Source organism: Falco biarmicus, chromosome 3, assembly GCF_023638135.1.
Source record: "Falco biarmicus isolate bFalBia1 chromosome 3, bFalBia1.pri, whole genome shotgun sequence".
NCBI lineage: Eukaryota > Metazoa > Chordata > Aves > Falconiformes > Falconidae > Falco > Falco biarmicus.
In genome coordinates this window covers 64,218,883-64,246,030 of record NC_079290.1, presented here as the reverse complement: position 1 = coordinate 64,246,030, position 27,148 = coordinate 64,218,883, and the positions used below count along the sequence as shown (strand labels likewise).

The 27,148-nt window shown below is 35.3% G+C and overlaps 1 protein-coding gene across 2 annotated transcripts in view; it reads right to left on the bottom strand.

Moving 5' to 3' along the window:
• The window catches only part of LOC130146679 (cadherin-7), an 83,764-nt gene that overhangs the window by 15,225 nt on the left and 41,391 nt on the right, over positions 1–27,148 (bottom strand). For both annotated transcript variants that reach the window (XM_056333084.1, XM_056333083.1), the window contains exons 4-9: positions 20,210–20,329; positions 17,719–17,886; positions 16,180–16,367; positions 6,202–6,455; positions 2,251–2,387; positions 181–302 (exon numbers count right to left, since the gene is read on the bottom strand). In XM_056333084.1, the coding sequence (XP_056189059.1) occupies positions 181–302; positions 2,251–2,387; positions 6,202–6,455; positions 16,180–16,367; positions 17,719–17,886; positions 20,210–20,329 (989 nt within the window). The remainder of the gene's footprint in view (positions 1–180; positions 303–2,250; positions 2,388–6,201; positions 6,456–16,179; positions 16,368–17,718; positions 17,887–20,209; positions 20,330–27,148) is intronic.

Below are 27,148 nucleotides of genomic sequence, written 5' to 3'. Positions count from 1 at the left end.
TTCTCTTCAGATGTATGGCGAAGATGTTAGGGTTTGATTACTATTTGCTTGTCCTCTACATCAAAGCATCAATTTTACTGCCATAAGCCAATTCTATTTTATCTTAAAGCTGGCAGGCTTTCATAAGAAATAGCTGCCTATCTGATAAAAATAAACATTAAAAAATAAATGAAGCCATACCTGACCAGGTTGAGCATTTTCACAGACAGTTGTCTCATACTCCATGGCAAACTCAGGGGCATTATCGTTGATGTCAAGTATAGTGATAGCTACATAGCCTCTCCCAGTCTGTGCAGGGTTCGCTATAGGAAAAGGAGCCAAAAAAACAGTCAAGAAGAGCTCCTTGCAAGTTATTCTTTGGGCCAGTATGTTTTTAATTTGCATTCTACTTTTGCATATGCATGTCAAATGAACTACAGTCCCTCCTAGAAGAACAAAGAAAGCTCTTGTCTTGATCTTCTGGGCCTAGTGGAAACAATGTTTATGTTTTCCAGCCGCTTCAGTTAAACTAAGATTTTACTCTCAGGGATAAACCAAAAATCTGACTCACTAATCACAGCATTGAACCACATCATATGGAAGGATAAGAGCAGGATGATATAAAACCATTGCCAAGGGGTATAAATAGCCAGAATAGCACCATTCATGTCAGGAACAGCACAGTTATTATGGGTTAAATACATTTTTGTTGCAATTCAGATTGATCAGACTATTAAGAAGTTTAAAATATATTTCCATCATCTATGTATAACAGAAAGAAGAGAAAGCTGTATTCCCAAGCAAATCCAAAATTATTTAAAGTGCACACACAACTAAGTATTTCAAGACTGTCATTAACATGTTGAACACCTTAAATATGAATCACATCCTTAAACTGATGTACATCCCTAACTAAAATATGAATCTGTTCAGGGTCCAATTATCTAATCTTAAACAGTAGGTATTTTTGGACTAAGCACAAAGGACATCACTTTGTGCTATGCTTATTTTGCTAGAATACACCTGTTTTGGAGCACAGAAAAGAGATTGTGTAATTTATTTTTTTTTTTACCAAAAGTAGTGACATTAGGAATAGGGCAGGGCAGAAGGAAAAACTGTATAAAACTTCAAATATGTATCTCTCTATCAAGAATTGCAGCCACATTTTAGTAAATAATATAAATATTTAAATCAATGCATCCAAATGTAAACCATAAAGTGTTTTGGTTTGCTTTTGGTTTTCTTGCACATCTGAAATACCAGAGGAGTAAACAATTTTGACACCAACTTTTTCCTCTTCTAACCTAAGCTTATTGAAAAGCAAGCAGGCCATGAACATAAATTAAAGCATTGTAGCATTGTAAGGTATTACTTGTGCTCTTAGACTCTCACTTGTGTCAAGTATGCCCCTTGGCTACCTTGTCAGCTTTGTTACTACCCAGGAAAGTTTCCATGCTGGCCTCCTAGACGAAAATTCTACTCCTGAGAATACAAGATAAATTCACACAGACATTAAATGATAGATGTTAGCTTTAAGGTTAAACATTAAATTAACCTCATTGAAAGCAAGAAATGAGGATTTTTAAAATAGCAGGTCAGAGAATTGATATCTTTTATTATCACAGCCCAGCAGAGCAGTAACAAGCATGAAATTTGAAGAAATAAATTCTTCAAATATAATGGCAAAAAATATATAGCTTTCCACAGAATATATTCAGAGCTGAACAAGTTTACATTTAAACTTGCATTAACAGAATTGTTGTTGTATGTACTTGAAGGGTTTGATTCTTCCAACATTTTTCATCTTATGCCAGAATGATACCAAATACAAAATATCCTCTACAGTCTTATCTTAGAGTCAGGAAAGTGAAACCAGGCAAGCATTCACATTCCCTTTCCTTCCCGCCTTTTAGGAATGCTGTGGTTTACCAACAGCAATCAACCCTGAGTGTCATCAACAAGATGAGCTAACTGATCTTCTCCACGCTCCGTATCACTTTTCCTCTAATGATACTTCGTCTGAGACTGCTGACTTGGCATATCTTTTCAGAATTCAAAAGACTACACAAGGTGTGAGACAAAGGAAACAGCAAATACTTAATCTGTTGTATTTCTTAATTTTTATCATTTAAGTTTATTTTACATTGAGTAAGAAGTTATTTTTGTCAGCCATGGTTTGAAACTCCCATAATTTCTTTCAATGCAGCTGATCACAACAAGCCTGAAGTTTTAGACATAAACAGCCAATAAGATTTTTAAATTGTTACTTACGACTCTCCATAGCCAAAACTGTGATATTATGAACAGCATTAGTTTCCCTGTCCAAAGACTTGGCAGTTGTAATGACTCCACTGTTGGCATCAATATTGAAATACCTCTCCAAGTCTGTGTTTCGATCTATCGAGTACCTAGGTGAAGGATGAAAGAAAACTTTGATTTATGTTCAATTACCACTTGTAAAAAGGTTTCATTGATTTCTTAATAGAGAGAAAGAGTTTCCATTGTTTCCCCATTTTGAGCTTTGTTTTGTCCAGTTTCTCTGGGGTGCTGAGAGATGCAAAGCTCTATGTGAAGGCAAGAGTTACACAGCAGCCTGTGCTGACAGTGGCAGGCTCTGTTCCCACAGTGTCCTCTTCAGTGAGGTTATAGTTATTCCCCTCTCCTTTCTTCCTCTCTGCTGTGAGGCAAGCTTTCCTTTTTTCATGGAACAACATCCCCCTGAACCCCAGCTAAGGAGAAGGTGAGTTGCAAGTTTGCTGCATGGCTGTACCAGGCAGGCGCTGCTGCGATGGGGGCTGGCAGTCTGAGCACAGGGTTTCCTATCACCAGAAGAACCCCTGTCACTCAGAGCTGAAGGGGCAGGGAAGTAGAAAGAGATGATGCAGAGCAGGGCAAGGGATTGCATGTCATCACTGTCAGGTGCTGGTGCTTTACTGTCATTAGACAAACACAGGCTCATGCCCTTAACTCTTTGGCTTAACATACCTTTTACCTCCAAATTTGTTTTAGGAAGTGGAAATGAGCTCCTTAGCAAACAGAAAATAGCATAAGGGAAAAGGTCAAAATGCCTGTGGGTGTTTTGCTTATAACCTTTGCAGAAGAAAGGGAAGGTTGATTAGGCAGATTTCGATTTACAGCTGGAATGTTCTTGACATTTGATTTAATATTGAGTCAGATTCTTGCACTCTCATTTAGATCAAGTATGTACTCCAGAGCATTTCCTTACACTCAGGATGAATTAAAATGTCCAGATCAGACCAAGTGTGATCATTACAATTATGTCACACTGATAATAGATTATATTGATGTAAGATTAACCAAATCATTTGAACAATGTGGAAGGAAAGGATTATGGAAAATAGTTTAAAAATGGGACTTCCCAGATGTAATGATCTTATGATACTATTTGTTTGTTCTGTGTTGCAATATACCAACTTCTACTTTGTGGTTTTATCTGTCCCTCTTAGCTGCAAAATCTTAGAGCAGAGGCTTGTTACGTAATTAGAATTGGTTTACTGTATTATGTCACAGCGAGAGAGAGGACAGGGTAAGGACTTGTAAGAGCAACAGTAACAGCGGTTTTCACAGATTAAGGCTCGCCCTCTTTCACTTCTCCTGTTTAATTTTTCCCCCCGTTTTATGTTAACTGTAGTTCATTTTTTACTTTCTTTCATGCCAGCACTGTTGTTTATTCGGTCAGCAGTGCTCTTCAGCTGTTTTGTGGCTGTCAGATTTCCCCATGAGTCTATGCCTGTCACCTCTGCTATGTAGTGAGTCTTGGAAGGTCCCACATCTGGGATTCAATATCATACCAATTATTCAGACTATCGCTACACATCATGAAAAGCCAAAGGCCTTTCTTAAAAAAAAAAAAAAAAAAGTAAGAAAGAAAGAGAAGGAGAAGGAGGAGATGAGAAAGACAGAAAAAGGAAAACAAGAAAGAAATGAAAAGGAAGGAGGGAGGGAGGGGAAAGCAAACAAGTTATATAAACTGGATGACAGGTTCTTATGAAAAAAACAAGAAAAATAATTTTCATGCATAGAAAGCAAGCACTTTCCATTAACTTATTTACGAGCATTGCATCCATATTCAAATTCTAAAAAAACTATTTTAAATACTTTTAATCCTTTAATTCCTTGCAGCCATTAATTCTTGAAAATCTTTGAGCTGCAGGAATTTTAAATCCTTTATTTAAGCTAGTTCAAACATCAATAGTTCATTGGTCCATAAAGGATAGCCTCTTCTTTTCAAAATATTTATTATTTCCCCACCCCCATATTATTAAGGTTTTAATTGTGTCTGATTGTGTATTTTCAATATTTTCTGAATTGTAACAAATTTAAATTTTAATCACTATTAATATAATCCAATGTTTAGAATTTGGAATACTTATTTATAGATTAATAATTTTAACTTCTTAAGTAGATCATGAAAAGTATTATGCATTAATCCTCCATAACACATTCCAATTTTAGGTGAATCTGGCTCTAATGTATATTACAGCAGATACAGGACAGCTTTACATTATGTGACCTGTCACTGCCTCCAACAATGTACATAGGTTTGCAAGCCTACAGATAAACTCTCACTACTTTTATTTTTCCTCCCTCTCAAATTCCAAACTTTGAAGCAGAAGAGATATTCAAGATTTTAGTTAAGATGGTGATATACGTATTTTTTATGCTGGAATCATAAAAATTAACTAGATTGAGGCCAATAAACTCATCATTATGTTTACACAAGAGTCAAAAGGAATCAAAACCATTCTGAGCATAGACTGCATTTATGGAACTGGATTTAATCCTACTCTACATGATTCTGTTAAACCAGGTATTATATACCAGATGCTAACACCAGTGCCAGAAAACACTGCCACAGAAAAGATAGATTTCAGCAAAGATAAATTTCACAAGTAAATCCATGCCAACCATCCATCTAGGACTTGTTTATACATGATAGGAATCGGCTATTTTGAATATGTTGCCGATATATAATGAAAGAGAGAGAGAACACTTACGTCAGCTGTAGGAGTGAAACATATGCTTTATTTTTACAGCTTAAGATTTCTGCATTAGAATTACAGAGCTACACTAGAGTTCCAAGTTCATCTTCAATGCATGAAAGTAAAAATTTAACACCACGAAAAAAGGTGACATCCAACCAAGTTCTGTACCTGTGAAGTTCTATTTTATGTATGTCCTAAATGAACAATAAAAACAAATGAATATTAGTACTACATTTTAATCGTGTGTGTTCCTCCTCCTGCAGATATTTAAAATCACAAAATTCCTGAGTCAGAAGTACTACCTTTTGCATGTTCCTTTACAAATTAATATGACTACTCTGCTTAAGAAAAGTAACAAGCAACTCATTACTGGTTTAACTTAGGTGGTAAGTCTTTGTCCTTGAGCTCTGACCTTAGATACAGGAAAATAAGATCAATACTTGGTGCTTTCTTATGGTTTCTTTATGATCTGGATGTTAGACTGCAGAAGGCTTACAGGTTCTTCACACACTGAAGACAAAGGAAGAGGTCCTTCATAGTTCTTATGTGTCTCCAGGGTTCATATCTTTTCCCATACAAATGAAAGATATTTGGTTGTGACAGAATTTACAAAAGCCAAAAGATTATTGCCTTCAACCATCCTGACTGAAACAGGATGTGTCGTGCCCTATACATTTCCCTGACATAAAGAGTTTTCCCTGATTATTTTTTTTTTTTTCTTTTCCTACTGTGCAGGAGTCTATTACATTCTTGCAATATTTAACATGTTGTTACATTCTTGTGACTTCTTGTGCATAGTGCATTGAGAGTATGAATCATTATGGACGTACACACAGAGACATGGATATATTATGTGTGCTTTTCAGTCCTGGTTGATTTAAGAGAAGATAACTTGTTATAGATAACAATAGACTCATCCAAAACTTAGAGATAAGTAAATATTACTCATATGTTGAGGGTATTTTCTTTGGAATCCTGAAATTATATCTTCTTTTCTTTGCTTTACAGAGATTAAATATATTATTTTCTCAAGGGTTCTGTAGTTCAGGAGTATAGAAGTCAAAATATGCCATCTCTTAGAACATCTCAATGTCCCTTGGCAAAGGAAGAAACCTAACTAATTGCTTTCAATGTAAGCAAAGACCACCCCACAACAAAATTAACAACTTCAATACAAAGGCTAAATAAATAAACAATTATGACATCTTATAATTACCTGACAGGACTATTTGAGGCATCTGGATCATGGGCTGCTACAGTTCCAACAATAGTGCCAACCTTTGCTGCTTCAGACACCACCATGGAGTACAAAACTGAAGTAAACACAGGTGGCTCATCAACATCTTCTACAATTATCTTCACTGTTGTCATGTCACTGAAGGGTCCCAGACTCAGGAAGCGAGGGTCAACATGCATATTGGCTGCTTCTATCCTCAGGGTATAGCTTGTCTTAGCTTCAAAATCCAGTTCCTGTACAGGTAAATTTATTTGGAAATTTTACTACCCAGTGATGTTGACACAAAACTGTTTCGCTTATAACTGTCAGTAAGTACAAAATGAACTTTGCCATTTGTATCCAACCAGCACTTTCAATGGGCGAAGCATAGTTGATGGCTTATTTTTTAGCTTCCTAAAAACTTTATTTGCAACGTCTCACTAGTGAATATTCTCAAATGAGTTTAATGGTAGAGGTAGTTCTACCCTCTGAATGAAACAAGAATTTTCTAAGTTAATGGCAAAACTTCCTGTGACTTCTTTGAGGACCAAATTTCCCCAATTATTTAATCACTGTGAATGAATTATTTTTTTTTTGCCTTATTCGTATTATATCTAAGGTAATGTCCAATACAATGTGATGTACTACCCAGACATAAGAACTTGATCTAATATTCACTGGTGAAAACACCTCATTCAGAAAATTGTTTTTGTTTGTTTTGTGGTATTCTTTTGTATAGCATTGGGATTGGCTAATCTATTATTACTCCAAGATCAGTATAAATTTGTGTAGACAATGTGTCAATCTGTTAAACTACATTGTTTATATGACAATACTTTGTATGGAGATGCAGCCTGGAGATTGTTTTGTTTTGCTCATAAAACAGAATGCACATTAATTTTTTCCATCTTCATTCTGCTTTAATTTTCTTTGATGAAAGTATAATTTCTTTAGGAATAAATAGTGCCTTGGAATTAAAAATTATCCCCCACAACTAACAGGGCATCTGTGATCTGGAGGACAGCCCTATAAGGAAAATTATTTTGGAAACAAAAAAGCATCTTACCTCACAGACCATTATTGAAAGGAAACATGTAAATATTAACACTATCTGCCCTATATCAATAGTCCTAGTTTGTCAGCTTGCCCCAAATGTCAGCTAACTATTCCTTTGCAATCCCACATTTAATCATTAAGGAACAGCAGCAAAAGACCCAAGCATTCCTAAAACTGCAGTCTGGTTACTCAGCTATCTTTTCAAACTATAATTCCAAGTGTATAAAACAGATTTTAAAAGTTTTTTTGCAATTCTGGTCCTGGATACATCATAGGGATCTGAAATGTGTTTTCAAAATAGTCTGAGAGCATCTGCAAAACATTCCTGTATTCACTCAGAGGAGCAGCAGAGGTGAAACACACATCTGTTGACCTACAAATGCAAGGGTCTAAGTTCTCCATGGAGTTACAGTAGGATAAATCCCAAATGAGCATGTTAAAGTCAGTAATTATGCCGAAGTTACAATACAGATGTAAACAGTCTAGATTTAAAAATGAAAAATGAACTGCAACATATCACACTCAGAAAGACAATGAACTTTTATAAACACTATGTGGCAGCAAAAGGCTTCTCCAAAAGGGAATATGGGTGATCCTCATGTTATGCAAGTGCTTACTTCTTGCATGGAATCAGGGCTGTAGCATCCATAGCTCTCCAAAGACAGATATGCCATAAAAGAAAGGTTATCTGGATAGTGATCACTATACTGGATACCACTGGTCAGTATTTATTACTAAAGCATGTTTGGATTTTTTTCAATTTTAATTTTGGGTTTATGTTTAAAGTACAATATGTCTGCTATGAAACAAACTTCACAGCCATAATGAAAATATAGTGTGGTATTAGGATGATGAAAAATGTTTCAGAAATTCTGTTGTATGGTGCAAACAATTAAGCATCTGGCATGACCAGATGAACAGTAAGGTTAAGGAGAAGACAACCAAGCACACAAATATCTTTAGACTTCTCATTTTCCAATACAAGCATCATAGGAACTAAAGAAATTATAACCTGAAGAATGTCAAAGACAAAAGGCTGAGATCTATTGAACTAAAAAAAGCCTTTAGCAAACGGTGCATTTTCAGTCAGAATGTATAAAAATATGTAGCAGAGAAGGGAAGGCTAATTCATTCTCATTAATAAGTGATACCTGTTGAAACTAGATGATTGAGATTAAAATGATACTTAAACACATGGAAATATATCATGAGAATGCAGACAAGACAGCTTGTTATGATACACTAGTGTCAACACCACAGTCATCCTAAGAAAAAAAGATTATGAAAATTTGATTTAATAAAATGTATAAAGCACAATATATGTAATTAGACAAACTATATAAATTTTGAGTAGAGTGAGCAAAACAATGAAGAAATATTAATTTTAATTAATGACATTCCCATGTTTCTATATTGATTAAAGGAGACTAAATTAAAAATTGAAATCATAAAAACATGTGTTTTCAATGTGAATGTTTATCATAAGGGTTGACACACACATTTAAATAATCATATTTCATTCTTGTAATGTAGAGACCATTCTTTATCTGACTGGATTACAGGAGTGTTAGACTAGTAGGGAACATACAAACCCCACTTTCATTAGAAAGGCATTTCCTCAAAATTAAGGATGAAACTAGTGATGGTATAGATGTGTATACTAAACAGGCCTACTTACTAAAAGCTTGTTTCACCTTCTCTAACAGCCTTGCAGATCTGAAAAAATCACCATATGGTGCTTACTGTGAGTATAGCAAAGTTCTTCTAGGGAAGAAATCAGCTGGTCTACTTACGAATGCCTGTTTTTACCAGTCACTAGTAAGGCAGTCTCAATAACTGGAAGAAGTAAACATCTGCTTTCAGCAACAGGAATCCTGTCCTAGAATTGCCTCAAATATCTTCTGGTACCCAGTGCTGCTGATTGTTGCCAAAAGCTGTAAGGGTCCTTGCTAATGAACAATAAAGAAATAAAATATCTAATATCTGTGCATATACAGGGGGAACAGTATGGAGAAGTATGGATTGGCAAAGGGGTTTTACAACATCAAATGGCATTGTGTTACACAGGGGCAGTAATATTGTCTTATTTTAGTTCTTTGTAGCAGAGTCTGTCTCCTGTGGAGTGTGACAATGACTACAAAAGCTATAGTCATCCTCAGTCTGTTTCTATAAGGTATATCCTCACATCCTATGGTGTATAAACAGGGACCAGGTTTGAGGCAGAATGTGATCTGGGAAAATAAACAAAACCTTTAAGATATGGTCAGTATGCAAGAGTTCTTGTCCTGGTGGAAATGTTTCAACAATTTGTAGATAATATAATAAAGACATTACATACTACAGACACTAATGAAAGACTGAAAAAGTGAACTGGAAAGATTTCCGGTTTTTTTTTCCTTTTTATCTAATTATCACTGATGTCTGTTATACAGAAAGCATTATTTAACAGGCCTTCAGATCATACCTCCATTATTTCCTGGTATAACAAAAGCACAAGAGTCCAGTAATGGAATACCAAGTCAACAGACTACAAATCACTACATCAGCATTGAAGGTTAAATGGATAATGTATACTTGAGTCCTTCAGTACAGTGAATAGAGCTTGACCGCTTCATTAATATCTGTGCATTAGTGTTATCTTATTAGATCTTGTGCAGGATCCATTAATCTATCTCTCATTTTGGGGGTTGGGGGGTCTTTCTTCTTTTTTCTTTTAAGGAGTAAGAATTTTCTGCTGTCTGAAGGAAATTACAAAAAAAGTCACCTATATTACAGGGGCTGGGTATGAAATTCTTATAACATTTTTGTTATGTTCATTTTTTATTGTATGGCAACTTTGTAATAATATACCTTTCAGAGGTGAAAATCACATTTTTAAGCCCAGTTGAGGTTTTATATTGAAAACTGCAGTACATCAAACAAATGCACATTATCTCTCAAAGGAACTATGGGAGCCTCAAGTTCTTACATTGTAAACTCTGATATAGAATTGAAAGAAAAATTTCTAGCTGCAAAAAAAGGTGAAATGTTAACAGTAATAGAAAGATAGCTTTTCACTCAAAAGCTTATGCATAACCCCCCCGTTTTTATAATCACCAGTATTACTCTCAGAACAAAGTCAGGTCTTAGAATAATGTCTTAGCCATCAATTTCTATGAAAAAGTACTTTGCAACACTATTTTCACATTCTTCCCTCTAACATTCAAATTGGTTGGTGATATTGGTGGTAGGTCTGTGTATTGGGGGGAGAAATGAAGGCAAAGTGGGCAAGAACTGTACCATGGGAAATCTTAATGCTTATCACTTGCTACAGTAAGAAATTACAACACCCTCTATAGAGAGAGTCTTTGGGCTTCCCCTGCTCCACCCCCCCCACCCCCACACCCCCACACCCCACACCCCGCCCTTACATGCACTAAAATCTCTCCACAGACTTCAAAATGGCTTGCATCAGATTTCATAACTTTCAAAAAAGTCACATAACATGTATAATAAAAACATACCTTGCAGCCTTTTTTATTATTAAGTTACCATTACTTCTTTAAGCATCATGTATTTGATAAAGGTGTAGCTGGATACAGATCATCTATCAGGTTTTTATCCTAGGAGGTTTTGCTACTAAGCTTTTATTATTACTGAAGACTAACTATAGCCTGCAACTTTGTGAATAAAGTGAAATCTATACTTATACGATGCCTTGTTCAGTACACTATTTTTAGGAACAGTGCTTTAGAAACTACAAACAATATGGTCTCGTGTATGCATTTTGCTTAGAAAGTGAAGCCAAGATCCATTCCTGTGTATTACAATCAGGATTCTGTGAACAGTCAACATGAATTCCCTTTGAAATTGCACACATATAGGTTTGCATGAACACTTCAGAATTTGTGGTATTAAATGACTGACTCATCATTCATTTCCATAAACATTTCTTTAATTCTAAGGTTGCTACTCCAGAGACAAATCCAAAACACATTTTTTAAAACTCTAATATATTCAGAAAAATTATACTTTTCCTCCGAACACCCTCTCTACTGTGAAATGTAGCTATGCAAATGATCTGAGTTCTTACTAACAGAGCATCGATAGCAAAATGTAACTTACAAATTAAACCACAGAAAGGAACTGAACCTACTCTACAGATGGAGAACTGAGTCACAGTGTGAACCAGGATACAATTTTCAAATATTTCTAAGAAATATAAATGCCCAATTCCTCTTCAAAAATGGTAAAAGTAATTTTTATTTCTGAAAAGGTCATCTAAGGTGGATGTTTTCCTAAATCCTGCTTAAAAGTAACTTACATAACCAATTTAGCTTTACTTAGGAATTCACTACAGACAGGGTGCCTATGGGGTGGAGAATAGCCAAACACTCTGGTTATTTGCAGCGTCGGAACTCTAGCACAAAGTTTGAGTAGATGGTATCTTAAGACTGCTCTGTACCAGATAAAAATAAAGGAAGAGCTTTCTTCTATTTTACTTGATAAGTAAGAACATTTCATTTGTTTTTTATTATTATTTAAAAAAAAGAGAAAGTATGAAAAGAAAAAAAAGGGAAGGTTTCCACAGTGACTTGAAACTACTAGGCAACAAATTGTATGAACATAGCAGGTTACAGGAAAAGACCCCCACTAGTTTTCCCACCACTTTCCCACCTTCCTGTAAGCAGACAATACTGCGCTGAACTGTGCTGATGAGTCTTATTCTCTTGTAGTTTATACCAGCTTCTGGATTTTTTACATCCTATTGCAGGTTGGAAATAGAACATAGCATCCCAAAAACAAGTGACACACTTTTATATAGCTTCCTAGATACATGCTGGATAAATTTTTTGCATATGAATTCAGTCAATTAATTCAGTTAATGTATTACATAAGAAGTATACATAAGAATGTATTATATTATTTTTTAGTGCCAATAATCAAGTAAAAGATTCAATACTGTTTTTACTAGTTCTTGTCATAAGATTAAATTCTAGCTTCACTGATCTCACAAAAACTCAGTTCTACCCAGACTTAACCACTTATTATTTCAGACATAAATTCATGAACAAAAGTTAGTCCTTGTCCTAAATAATACTTTGAAAAAGGTGTGGGTTTTTTGGTTGGTTGGTTTCTTTTTTTCTAACATATATCTAAGCAATGTGTTGGAATACATGAACTTGACATCTCATTCATCTCATCCAGATTCAAACATCCTAAGCAGAACAAAAGAAAATAAGGTGTCACAGGCATATGAAAAACCATATAGCAGCAAATAATGTACAGTAGCACAGCATGCATGCTCCTTAGTTGTGCTGCGTAAGGTAGTACAATCCTACTCTACTCTTTGGAGGAAGGAAGACAAAGTGGATGAAGACATAGAGAAAGTATTCCTCCCTCGTCTGATCACATATGGTCAAGGGAGTCATTCTAAGAGTACCAGCCTACCGTCAAAACGTTACCTTGAACTGAGATGTAGTCTAGCAGCTAGTATATACTGACATTAGGCACTAGGCAGCAACAGTACTCGCGTGTTCAGGAACATGTAATCCCCAGTCCTGCCATGGCTTCAAAAACTATGAGCAGAACTACTACTATTTGAAAAATAGCACTATTCCTAAACTCTTCAGAGAAAACTCCATCCTGAATAAACTGTGCAAGCCAGAGATACCTGGATTTAGTAGTGCAGAAGAGATATAAAGGAGGGAAGAATACACTCCATATTTCAATGAATATCACTGTTAGAGTAAAACCACAATTATTTTTTTTTCTGCTGAGTTTTCATGTTTTGAAATCTCTGCATCTTAGGGTGCAGAGAAGAAATGTATTCAAATGCATGGGAAAAACAAACCAAACCAAAAAGTAAACACACCCAAATCTCATTCACCAATTTTGCCACCTTTCAAATCGGTATATGTATTAGTCAAGGCCATTATACACAAGTAATCCTGGGAATTACGTAGCCATGTAACATTTTCTAATATCAGAATTCTTGGTATGTCTCTTCTTTTAAAAAGTTCATTTTCCTGAATTTATACACATAAATGATTTGTTTGCAATTTGCCTTAATCCTTGGGTATTTTCTTTCATATTGCATCCACTTAGAGCATACAAAAACCCTGCTTTGCTCACCAAATTCTTAAATTACACTGCTCTTAATTTAGGGTGGGTTTTTTATGAAAACTTTTTTTTTTTACTTGCTGCTTTTTATGTGTTAAAAAAAAAGTCTTAGATTTAGTGAGGAAGTAAACTTTTCAAATCGTCTCAAAACAGTTATCCTTCTGAAAACAGAATGTAAAATCCTCAGTTTGTGTGTGGAACTCCGACAACCAGGTGCCAAAATTTCTCCACAACAGTCAGCACACAAAAAAAAAGGAGCAGTGCCTTCAACTGCTCAGAAATACTGGCAGTGAATTTCATGGCCAGCCTGCTGATTTGTATGTAGGACTGCAGCAAAAGTATGCAAAGCTAAAGTATGCATTTGCATTTAGAACCAAAGCGTGCCTTTTCAGAAGTCTTTGCCTTGGCATTTTACTGCTTGATGTGTACACAGACATGTCATCTCAGCATACAAATACACACAAGTTTAAAATGATGGGCATGCATTTGGAGGCTGAGCTGTTTCTCAGTGCCTCAGCTGGTTTCAGGGGCATGAAAAGGAGAGAGCTGACTGCCCTCAGAAGCGTACGGAATGTCATGTGCTGGATAGTAAAATATGTAGGCAGATTCCAGGCTGCAGATTTAATTTCTTCCCTGATTCCCCTCTAACAAGCACACATTATCATCCAGGGATAATCTCTGCCTGACTCCTTGACACCCTTTTAACCTGCGTTTACTGTCATTAACGGTCTTCTATGTACTTGTTCTCCAGCGAAGAACAAGGTGCAGTTGTCTGTTAGCCACTGTGCTTGAGCTCTTCACTTACTTTCTTCCCTCCCAGCCAATGTCCTCTACAGGGTTGGCAGGAAGGATATCTCAGCTTTGGGCAAGGCACTAAGTTCCCTGGACTCCAAATGAAGAACTAAGGGCATCCAGAGGTCTGCCAGGTGCCCCTCAGCATTAGCACTCACCTTTGGGTGTGGCAGAGGATATTCAGCAACAACAGGAAAATTAGAGAAAAGTTCTAACACTGCAGAGAAAAAGTGTGAGTCCTTCTGTCAAAATACAGCAGCATCTAGCTTTAAAAATTATGAGCAAATTGGAGCATTTCATCAGGTCAAAATTTTGTAACCTTTTTAACGTGGTCCAATAGCTATTTCATAGAGCACTTTTTAGGAAGTCCAGTTCACCTCCCTAGCTAATGTGATTACAGAAATAATAAATGGCAATTGTTTTTTCCACTGTACAATACCGGAATCAGAATATTCCAGGAACAAACACCATGACTACAAGAGCATACTAAAAATTCAAATGAACACATTAGTTCTCAAATTAGATTGCTGAAGCCCCCAGCTGATTCAGTGTTGCTCGCTGCGACACTGGCAAATTCTCTGCCTCTACGATAGGCATATTTCTTCCAAATCTTTGCTCAAAAACCTTAAATAAGCAAACTGAAGGAGCTTTGATGAAGTTGGCTGTTGAACAAAGAGACTAACTTTTCATCACTTGTATTTCAAACGTGCTAAGCAGAAATTAGCACAGTTTGCAAGAAGCCTAAGATAGATGTTCTTCCTTTGAAAAAAGATGATTCATATTACACATATTAGAGCCTGATATTTCAAGGGTGCTAAACATTCTCCATTTAATGTGACATCTATGGAAGCTTACCAGCTCTCAGCAGGTGTTCAGGGCATCTGAATTAGCCCATTGCTTTGCAACATCCTGCAGTATTGACTTCTTTCAAAGGAGAAATGTTACTGAAGTTTTATATTGCTTTAGAAAGGAACTGATGCACCAGAGGAAGGAAAAAAAAAAAACAAACCCAAACACCCAAAGCAAACAATTTCCACACCTGGTATGTAAAGTTTACAGAGATTAAAAAGTATATAGAGAAGAAAAATCTTCTATGGAATAATATTAACTACAAACATAGGTCCTTGTTCAGGAACATATTTACATATGTTCTAAAACACCAAGTCAGTTCCACATTTTAGTAAGTATTAAATTGATTAGCAGAGTTAGGGCTATTGATTCAGTACGGTCATTACCAAGAATTCACACATTAAGAGTATGAAATTATATGAGAGGACATTCTTCTGTCTTAAGGTGTTGGAGTTTTTTCCTGTTCTCCAAATTTAAATTTTCTTGCAAAATATTTCAACAGGCTTTTATTTTGTAAAAGGATGGTCCAAAATGTGCTGCAGCAAGGTTAGAATGTTGAGTTTTAACATTTTTATAAACATGGTTTTTTTCTGTTTTAAGGTGTTAGCTTTCTAACTGTACATATAGAAAGCTAGTAAGAAAAAAAAATATTTCTTTAATTATTTCCATCTTCTCAATTTTTTTATAACATTACCTTGTAAAACAACTAATCTTGCTGCTGCATAATCTTAACATTAGTAATATGTGCCTTTTGAATAGAACAACTTCAGCCAAAGACAATTAGATATTTAATTTTTTTTACATTTGGGATCCATTTTGTATTTGGGGCTTAAATTTTTACTGTAAGATACCTTTTCACATTTTCTTTTTAATACAAGGAAAAATGAGATTAAAGCTTAGATTCCTATCTGAACTTGTATGTGCAGGAGCTTTTAAAAAAACTCATGAAAACAATATAGCTATTGCCAAAATCCCCACACAATAATTGTAAGTCATTAAAAAGCTTAAGATCACACACACACGTACACAATGAAATCAAGATGAAATATGCCATGAAATATGCCAATGGATCTGCTTTTACAGTAGAGAAGACTCTTAGAAACAAAAGTTCATACTCTCCATTACCTGCTCTTATCTTGCATAGATCCAGACAGAATCAGTGAGAAAAATCAGACTTACCTTCTGAATTGTTATGATTCCCTCCTGGGTGTCTTTGTCAACAGAAATTTTGAACACTCCCAAACCATCACCATCCACAATCTTATACTCCATTTCTGCATTAGGTCCTACATCTGCATCTGCAGCTTTTATTCTGGCCACCACAGAAGCCACCGGCAAAGACTCTGGGACATTATATTGATACGATCCTGTGAAATTCAAAAATCTGATTAATTCAGAGTCTTCTGGGACTGTAGGCTAAAAAAAATCTAAACTTCTTAAAATCTACTTTCCTTTAAATCATGCACTTGAATATTTTACTCAGGCTACCAGAATATATTCTTCAGTTTAAAATAGAATTCTTGGGGGTTTTTTTGCTGTTTTCCTTGTGATGGACTCTAAGTACTACAGGCATAATTTCTTCCTATGATGAGAGAACTTCAAAACTTAAGTGCAAATCGTGAGATGAATGCCTCCTACAGAATTCCAACACATGTTGGAATTCAACAAGTTTTTACTTTGTTTTCCACAGAAGAGGAAAAAAGGCAAGTCAAATAATATCAATATAAACTCTTATTATTTTATAGCTGTATATCTTGATCAGGCGTTTTGCAATCTGAATATGACTACAAACTGATATATATTAATTTCTTTAACAGTAAGTGCATCATCTGCATTCTTGAAATTTCCAGCTTTTTCATTCAAGAAGAAAATTATATATATGCTGTCAAAAGGGTATCTGAGTGCAGTCGGTAGCCAATAACACCCTCACCTTCAAAAATAACTTCAGTTATTCTATTATTATTTTAAGCAGTCAGTGGCTTGAAATAACACGAAATATATTATGTACAGGTCAATTTTTATATCATTGAAGGTGAGGCTGGAGTAGATGTGATTATATTCTTCAATTACTTTAATTCTACTTAGCAAGGATTGTTTTATTTTATTTTATTTTATTTTATTTTATTTTATTTTATTTTATTTTATTTTATTTTATTTTATTTTATTTTATTTTAAGAAAAAAGCACCCCAGACAGAATGCTAGTAATAAACTGAGCTCTTCAGGTTTGAGTATACAACTGTGTACTCCTTTCTTTGGTTAGAATGAGAGCTACCTTGGTCAAAGAAAGTAAATGGAGGGAAGATGACTTTCCAACTCTTCTGTGATTAACTCCTTAGGAAATACTTTATAAGAGAAATTCTGCTAAAATGCCAAAGGAATATGAAGGTTACAGAGTCAAGTTAAAGAACTATGCATCCTGAAGTCAACCTGGCAAAAGCTAAATATCTATTAAGTTATACCATTTTTTGTCTTTTTCTCCACAGAGAGGAAGTAAAATACATTAATAAATGCACCTGATTCACCACTTCAACTGACCTGAAACATTAGGTAAAGAAAAACAATTCTTCCAATGTAAAATAAAGATAAACAACCTTGCTGACAGTGATTCTTAAAGTACTTAACACGGAAGCTGATCGTGTTTTGTTTATAAATAGCATGACATGTAAAGACAATGTTTAGAAAAATATTACAAGTCATATTTTTGTAAAGTAACTTACGTCTTGGAAAGCGGGGTGGGTTGTCATTAACATCAGTCAGGGTGACAGTTACAGATGTAGTCCCTGATAATCCACCATTCTGCCCGACCATGTCCTTTGCTTGAATAACTAGCAGGTACTGGTCCTTGGCTTCTCTATCCATGTTCGGAAGGGCAGTCTTGATAACACCTGCAGTGAGACAAGCTGTGTCAAAGGTTGCACAGGCAAATAAGCTACTGTGAAACCTCAGTTTACCTTTAAGAGGTAGTGCTAGATCCATGATTGCAACAAGAGAGGAATTAATTAATTTCAACAACAATATCATAGTTTTTTACTACAAACTGAACTGACTTCCTACAAGCTTCTTTTAAGTAGTCTCCAAACCCCACCCACTAAGTTTTTACTTAGTACTAGATTCTTTGGATAATGCCATGCATGACTGTGTTTTCCAAATCTTCTCCCTGAACTACAGACCTCAAAATAACTTGGGTAGTACTCCCTTCTCTGGACGATGTCATCTTCTGTGTTTAATTTCCCACTATTTTAGAGCTAGGATGGTCAGAATATTCTGTATTAATTTTTAAGATTCCAAGGGCAAGATTCATTTGAATAATTTGAAAATGTCTTGAATAGTCATTCACCACATTAACTCTTACTAATATTGTTATACTAATATTGCCACACTCTGCATCTATATGAAATTATCTTATTTTACAATATATTTGCTTTAACAACACAAACTTCTAAAGCATTAGTGTAATTAAGAGATTTTTGATTTATTGATGGAAATACTATAATATCTGAAGTAGGTTTTGTTATGTCTATTTGATGATCTGCATACAATTTGTAATTAATTGAAATGAAAACTGGAAGAAAGCTCCATCTTTTATTCTTTCAGTTCTGTTGATGTAGTTCAGAAAATAAATATGCCTTCTCAAAACTTGACGACTTTATGAATATTTCATGCTCAGTATGCAGTACAGCTACTAACTCTGATTTCCAGAGAGGCAGCTGTTTACTCCACCAGCACTTAGTGTCAGCAGCAAAGGAAACATAAACAAACTAAATAAAGAAGAGGCACATTGGGACACATATCTCTTCATCTGATATTTGTTGAATGTTTAGTTAGAGTTTTATTTCTTTCTTCCCTTATGAATGTGGGACTTGCTATTAATCATCTCTGGGTTGAAACATTTATTTCACAAACAGACTGTCTGGCACTATTTCACCTGTTTTACAAGACATGTTAAAATACAATTAATATACAATTTTCATAACATTATTGTTTCCACATTGCTTTTTCTGGCCTGCTTGTTTTTCTATCATTGTTGAATTGCAGACAATGTTAACTAATCATTTGGAAGCTAATTATCATGCACACAGAAAATATGACTATCATCACATCAAACTGGAAATGTATGCAAACATTTTAGTCGGAGTCCCTCAAGGTTTTGATTTAGCAGAAACTACCACATTATAGTTCAAGGGCTTTCTGCAGTCATTATGACAATATATATTGTACATACAAACACATGGAGAGAGAGACACAGAGGTAAAACCACTATAAATCATGCTCATTGGAGGGTGAAAGAAAGTGCTATATATCCCTGATGAGGATGGACCTGTTGCAATATGAAGATAATTATAGTACTTATTTCGGCAAATTTAGATGTTAAATAGAGTGTGACCTTTTGGTCATAGCATTGGGATACAGGTCTGATTCACATCACAGATTATTTACAATAAATAGAGTAAATAGGTTGTTTCTCTTTTGTCTCAACTTGTCCACCTCTGAAATTAAGATTATTATTACTTTCCGTGTTGGTGTAAAGTGATGGTTCAGGCACTGACTCAAACTGAGCAGAGTGAGAACCTATTTTCTTGCTCTCTGGAATAATACAGTAGAATGGGTAATGTTTATTGAACTGACATAGGATTAAAGGTTGCATCTTGTTGTGGCTTAAAATATTCACAAAATTTCATGAAAACAGTAACAAAAAGCTCCACTAGTAATTTGTTTTGAAAGTGGCAGCAAAATTTTAGCTAAAGATAGGAAGTACAGTGCTTTCTTCTTCAAACTAATAAAGAAAAGATACATTACCCACAACAAAACCAGTTTGAAGAGTAGAATGGAGAGCTGATCATGCCATAAATCTATACTTAAGGAAATCTGGCCATCTGACACTTAGATATTTCTAAAACAAACATCTGCAAAGAAAACTTGTTCACAACATCTTGAAATTTTCATTGATCAGAAAGATGGCAACAGGCAGAAGACCAGGGAGCTGGTAGATTGACAAGAAGATAAAAATTTCCATTGTAGCACTGTCTGCTTATCACATAGCTGAGATATGTGGTTTTCATAATCTACTATGAGGAATAAGAGATCAAAAGATCAACAAAATCCAAATGTATTCAATTAACCAAGACACCACATTAGTAAGTTCCTATCAAGTTTAATGCACATTTTCTGTTTTCTCAGCATTACTGCAAAGAGTTTATGGAAAGTTACCTGTTTTTGGCTCCACAGAAAAGTAAGGTTGTCCTTGCAATATGCTGTAAACCACTCGAGCACTGTTGCCGTAAGTAGGATCATCTGCATCAGTGGCTGTCACTTGAACCACAGAGGTACCTGCAAAATGTTTAAGGGACTATTGTACATAAAAGATCCAAAAATCTGAACTACACTTATTCAATATGCTACGCCAATATGTATCTGGAACAGTGTGAGGTGGCTTTTTCACAACTTTTCATCATTCCATTTTTATTCAACTTTGAGTATAAGGTCCTCTTTGTAAACCAGGAGTATTCGTTATTATGGAGTTCCGTCCTCCCAAATAGCTTCAGCCTTTGACTCACAGCAATGAAAACCACCTCCCTCAGTAGCTGCCTTTCTCTAGCTCTGCCTTTTGTTGGTGGAGGGTATGCAAACAACAATTCCTAAATTATGGTGATGTCTGTAGTATGCTTAAGGTTGAAATACAGTAATAGTTTCCCTTTGGAGAGAAGTCTGCATGTTAAAATTGTAATGAGAAGTCAGAGATTCAAATATACATACATATCCAAGTATTATATATTTTGAGAACTGAACACACATACATACAATTAATTTTAATCTATAAAATTATTTACCCTTGTATAAAGTAATGGCTGAAGAGATTCTGTTTCAGCTCAGAAAAAAACTGGTGAGAGATGCCTCTAAATTCCTTTTCAAAAGTATGCATTTCCTTCAATAATCTACAATACTTTAATATCAGTTATGGTAATAATCTGCTGCATAAACATTTCTTGAGCAAGAAATGTCTCTGTGTTGATAGGACTAAGAAATGGAAATGTCAACTGGCCAGCAAGAAGGGCATATTTTGTAAGGATCTCATTCTGCATCAAGCTCCTTTTCATTATGTTCTCTACATCAGTTCCCATTTGTTTTGTTCTGTACAACAGCTTCCATGATGTATGCTGAAAGCAGAATAAAGGAACACTTGAGAGCCAAGGCCTTGGCCATGGTCACCACCCCTTGATAGCTGGAAAGGATTATTTTTTTCTCAGTGGCAGATTGTCTGGAACATTGAGACTTTGCATTCAACACCCTAGGGATGCATTTGGAGGTTAGGCTGTGAATTAATACTGCAGCAATTTGGCAGATGCCCAGTCAAGGTCTTCAACAGAGGATCAGATTCCTTCATAAACTGGATTTAGACACAAAATTAGAGAAAAAAATTTGTTAAAGAGAGTTAATTTTCCAAATGAACCTATTTTTGACATGCAAAAATGAGAGCAGCATGTCTAGAAATTACTTTTTTTTAACAAACTTCAATAACAACTGTCCAGGGTGAACTTAACATAAATTGTATCCTTGTCAGTTTTGTTTGGATTTTTTCAGGAAATGGACAGGAAGAAAGTTCTGAAATTCTTCATGTCTGATATAGTATGCCCCCCATCCATTTTCCTCAGCTTCTCAAGTCTCAGTTAAGTAGAGGATCATAAATGGGTCCTCGGACAAGGCTGAAGGTTTGGAGAGAGAGAGGATTTAGTGCAGCCTCCCATAAAATGGTACAGATGACAAAGGATGGAAGCTGCTTGAATGAATTCTGACAATAAATGATCATTCATAAGATAACTATTCACTTAAGTTATGGCCTAGCTAAACCATGTTCCTGATCTCTCCTCCTAAAGTATCCATGACAAAGTATTATGATTGCAACGCTATTTTAAATGCAATTTTTCTCTCTTGTGGACTGTCTAATATTTTTGGACAGGGAAAAGGTTATTCTCAACCTGAAATTTCACATGCAACTATTAAGTAGATGGAAAGTTTAAAAAGAAAATTGGTAGTTAATCCATCAAGTAATTTATCAGTTATGGGACTTCAAATACATCAATTTTCTGTTCACCAGTAGCTAAGAGCTTTTATTCAGTATGTCAAACTGATTTTACAGATTACTCTGTAATGTAATTTCATACAGGGACCTATTTTAAACTTGCCAGTTTCTCCAGCTTTTGAGTACAAGGGTACCATAATGACTATTTGACATCCTGTGTTCTTTGTGAAAGCCAGGCTTACCACATTTACAAAGTCCCTAAGCCCTCCAATGAAGCTTACACTGTCTGCAAATATTGGCAAAAGTGCTTATACAACTCACACACAGTTACATCTTTGCTCCTTGCTCTTGCCGTTTTCAAGGACTCTGTACCAATACAAGATCAAAGAAACTACAGGCTCTACAACCTCAACACAGACATTTTGGAAATCCTGCAAACTTAGAAGTGCTTGTGTGCTGTAAAAAACTGTTGATGTAGCAAACAAACCGGTGAGATTATCTAAATCGAATTGGTTGTTTCCTAAAACACATAGATCCTCTAGAGTTTGTTGGGTTATTTTCCTTAGGTAGAAATTCTAAATTCTAACACCAAATCTTTCTGCACTCATCCCACTTGAGTATAATCAGCAACGATGATACTTTTGTGGTCCCTTTGTGCTAATTAATTTCTCTCAACCCTGATTGGGGTAAGATGTTTTAAAACCACTGCTATTGTCATTCTTTACCAGTTGCACAGAAAAAACTTTGAGTTTACAGAAGTCCAATGATGAGAGAGATTTCTGCATAATATATTTTTTTTAAAAAAAAGAATATGCAAGCTAACATAAGGTGTGTTAACTGTGTGAAAAGTCCTATGTGCAGGAAATAGTTCCAAGGAAAAATAATGCATGGAAAGATCAGTATGTGACAATTTCCAGAGATTTTCCTAGAGGAAGCAGGTTTCTCTTGAAGAACAGAAATTCCTTTAGAGGACGTTCATTGCAACGCAAAGCTGTCCTAATTTTTCTTGCAATGGACTGATGTCCAATTTATATGCTTATTTTCCTTTAAAAAAAAAGACAAGTAACCAGTATAGCTCTGTGGATACTCGGGGACAGTCAAGAAACTCATAGGTTGAGGAAGAATGGGTAGTTGTATTGTAGTTCCAAGTACATCATCCTACAAGAGGAGACTGTGTTGCTGCACTGAAATTAAGTCTTCCTTTTACTCCTGAACACTTTGCCCTACCTAATGACACAGGTGGTCACCTGTCACACGTGTCCATACAGGTAACATAAGACAGTCAATAAACGGCACCCCACCTTCAGTCCATCCAACAAAATGAGTGTCCCAGTAAATCTTGTTTATGGCAGTATTGTTCAGAGCCCTAGACTGCAGATGTAAACAGAACATTAACCCTATCCCAAACTTTCATTAGTGACTTGTTATAACTTGTAGCTTCACAACTACAACTTTAAAAATTACGGTTTGTGTGCCTGATACGGGGAAAAAATAAATAGGGGCTATTTGCTAAAAAAAGTGTCTTTCCCTCTCAGATATGGATTCCTCTACAATTATTTTTCTCTAAAATCATGTCTTTGTAACAAAGCTTGAATATCAGTTCATTAAAAATAATTCAGCATGTAGCAACTTCATAAACTTTTCAGCAATTGCAGCAATTACTGAGGGAAAATGCCCGCTGCTTATGAAAGGTTGTTACACATTTTTCTTTATTGATACTGCCTAACAAGACACTGAATTTTGTATGGCTGACATAGATTTTTGGGTTTTTTTCCAGAATGTTTAAGCTGCCATTTTTAACCTAACCTTTAATATATATTGGTAAATATTACAGAATCACAGTAATCTGAGAACTTGACCTATTTAAGTTCTGATATTAAGGCAAAAGCAAGGGAGGATTTTTTGCAGAGAGGACCTTGAATTTAAAGCATTATTTGTATTTCAATTTAACCAAGTCGAGATTCAGCAATGTTTTTGACATGTTGGAGAGATCAACCTTTTCTGTGACAGGGTCGTATAAAGGTAAACTGGTTGCTGAAGTTTATTTTGAGTTGGAGATCCTTCAAAGGGGTCTTTTTTAAATCTCTGAGTTAATTGTTCTAGAAACTTCTGCACAGACCCTTTTAAAAAGCTTGCCAGTAACGTGTGGTATTTTACTGAAGTTTTTAAACAAACTTGTCTAAGAAATGTTTATGTGACTTCTGTTCCTAAATTGCTGATCATTTAAGGGAAAACCGGTTTCTAAAACTAGATGAACAAATGCTTATTATTGAAACTGGACAAGTCCTTATCAATTGAATTGTAGCCATATTAAAAAATAAAAATAGACCTCTAATGGCAGCCAGTTATTAAAGGCATTGACTGATACCAATTAATGATGTGTAATATGTGTAATACACAAAATTCCATGATGGCATTACTTTTCTATGTGATATTAACTGCTATTAGAAATATTAAACACCTTTACTATTAAGTTATCCCTAACACCTGCTTGATCCTTACATGCAACAACCCAGTCTGGTTCTGCTCCATAACATCTGGTGTTTCTGTGCTTCTGCCACCATCCCTCACCCAGAGCTGATGCAGCAATGCTGTCTTTCCGCTCCAGGAGTGTGAAGAGGGAGAGGCAGTTTCTGCCCTCTTCACCTCCTCCCTCTCCTCCTACAGCCTCATCAACTTAGGGACAAAGCCTGACCAGTCTCAGCCCAGCAGCAAGGTCCAATAAAGTGAAGAAGAAGGGGCTTGCGACTGGAGAGAGACACTGTCCCTTCATTCAGGCTTTCAAAATCTCCTATCCAATTTTACCAAAGATTTGAGTTTGATATAAAGCTTTTGGTTTTGTTTTGGTTGGTTTGTTGTTTGTTTGTTGGGTTTTTTTGGTTTTGTTTGGGGTTTTTTTTTGGGGGGGGTCCCTTTGATATAAAAGTCAAATATTTCTGTCCATATCAATCAGAAATAACAAATGTGGCAAGAAATATATTTGTTGTGCTGGGTAGCAGCAAAGCTGTTGATATGTCTGGAGAGTAAAGATTAAGCAAAACCGAAACTATGTTGGGTATTAGATTTTTATCCCCAGTTCCCTCAGCTATAAGCCAAACAGATCAGTATCTCACATAAGCTATTTTTTTGCTCAACATTACAGGAACACTCTTTTAATATTCTTTTAATTATAATTTGCAATCTGTTTGTTTGAAATAAAACACTTCTAGATTTTTTAAGTAAAAGATGTACTTTTCTTTTTTTAAAAAAAAGCCCTATGATTTTCAGAATAGCCATATCTTTGAAGTTCTTGCTATGAATAGATTACAAGCCATCAAGATATTTACCCTATCCAGGATAATCAATATAATTGGGCCTGACCCAAATATAATTTGAACCTGACCCGAAGTCATTTCAAATAACAGAAAATATTGACTTCAATTAGCCTTAGATAATGCCCTAAAATATTTGTCAAATAAAATACAGAATAATTATACTTGAATAACCACCCTTTAGGTTAAAGGTTATAGTTCTCCTAGCTTTGTAGTTAATTTAAGTTTATAATCCTGTGATCTCTTTCATTTTGTTTAATATCCAATTAAAAATCCTTGTCACGGATATAATTTTAAGCAAAATAGGAGAGAGATACTTTGTTTCTCCTTAATATTTCATGAATGCTCTACGTGATTAGTTAAAAATTGTGCTATATGAATAAACTATGAAAGGATGTGACCATGTAAGACAAGTGCCACACAGGCATTACATGGTAATCCTTAAATCATTAAAAATGCAGTATTCAGTAGTTCTGTGATAGTACCCATGAAGATATTTAAAATGCAGAGTTTCAGGAGGCTCATGAAGATGAAACTGCCCTTAGTAGATCCAAATCCCAGAGAGTGCACAAGTCTCAGTTAATAATTTTACATAACATTCCAGCTAAGTTGAATGTATATTTGGTGCTGTGTGGTCTGTAAGGGAGAGAATATCCTTCAGTCATTTATGTGTTAAAGATTCAACATGCAAAAGAAGCTCATTTAAAAATGAGCCTTATGTTCTCCACTGCAGACTGTGCACTCCCCACAGCTTGATTTCCAATATATTTTTGGAAGAAATGGAGCATGGGTGAGGGGTAGAGCCATGGGTTTGTGTATGTATGTACGTCTACCTAGGTCTGTAGTTGTTGCCCATATGTCAATATGCCAGCAAAGGACAAGACAGAAGTAATTGTCTTTCCCTAAGAAAGGGAAATGTGGAAATACTGCTCTTCAGGGCACAAGACAAAAGTGCAATAATCTAATAATTGCTACATGCTACAGTTCACTTAAATAATTTGATTCTAAACTAAAACAACAATTAAAAATATATATACTTTTTGCAGAACATATCTTTGAAGTGTTGAATATTTAGGTTTCATAGTCTGAGATTATTTGGTTATCTCCGTTTTTCAAAAGCACAGCAGTAAAAAGTTCTCAGCACTGCATAACAACTTCACCTCTTCCCCGATACACCTCAAAAGCTGTGGTGCCCATCTTTCTTTCCAAGGCTACTATTGCCTTTTCAGCCATCCACATAATGTTCAAGTGACAATGAATAAGTGCTAAGTATCAAATGAGAAATAGTGTCTATTCTCACTGCTTAGTAAAATAAATAAATAGAAAACTCATTAGCAATGTTTTACTTATCTACTCTTGGCTTCTTAGCTGAGTTTCAAATATAAAAGCAATGTTGACTAATGATTGCTGCAGGGTATTTAGGTAGGGAAGATTCTTTTTCTCTCTCTAGCTCTAATTTAGAGGTATTGTTTAACATCCAAAACCACAAGAGATGGTATTAAGGAAACTATAACAAATGCTATATAGGCAGTCTTGCTATAAGAGTATCAAATTTTATTATGACTTAAAATCAATCAAGCAAAGAGAATTCTAATTTCATTCACCATATAACTCTCTTAACCTGAAGTGAGACTTCCCATACACAAATTTCCATTGAAGTAGATTAACTTTTCTTTTTTTAGCTTCATGCTTGCATTTATAATTTCAAGTTAAAGCAAAATTTACCAAAAAGTCTCTGGGGCAAAGTCCTATCTGGTTTGGATCAGTCAGCTTTGAAAAGAACAGTGGCGCCTGACCGCAGATGAGCATTTGGTCTGT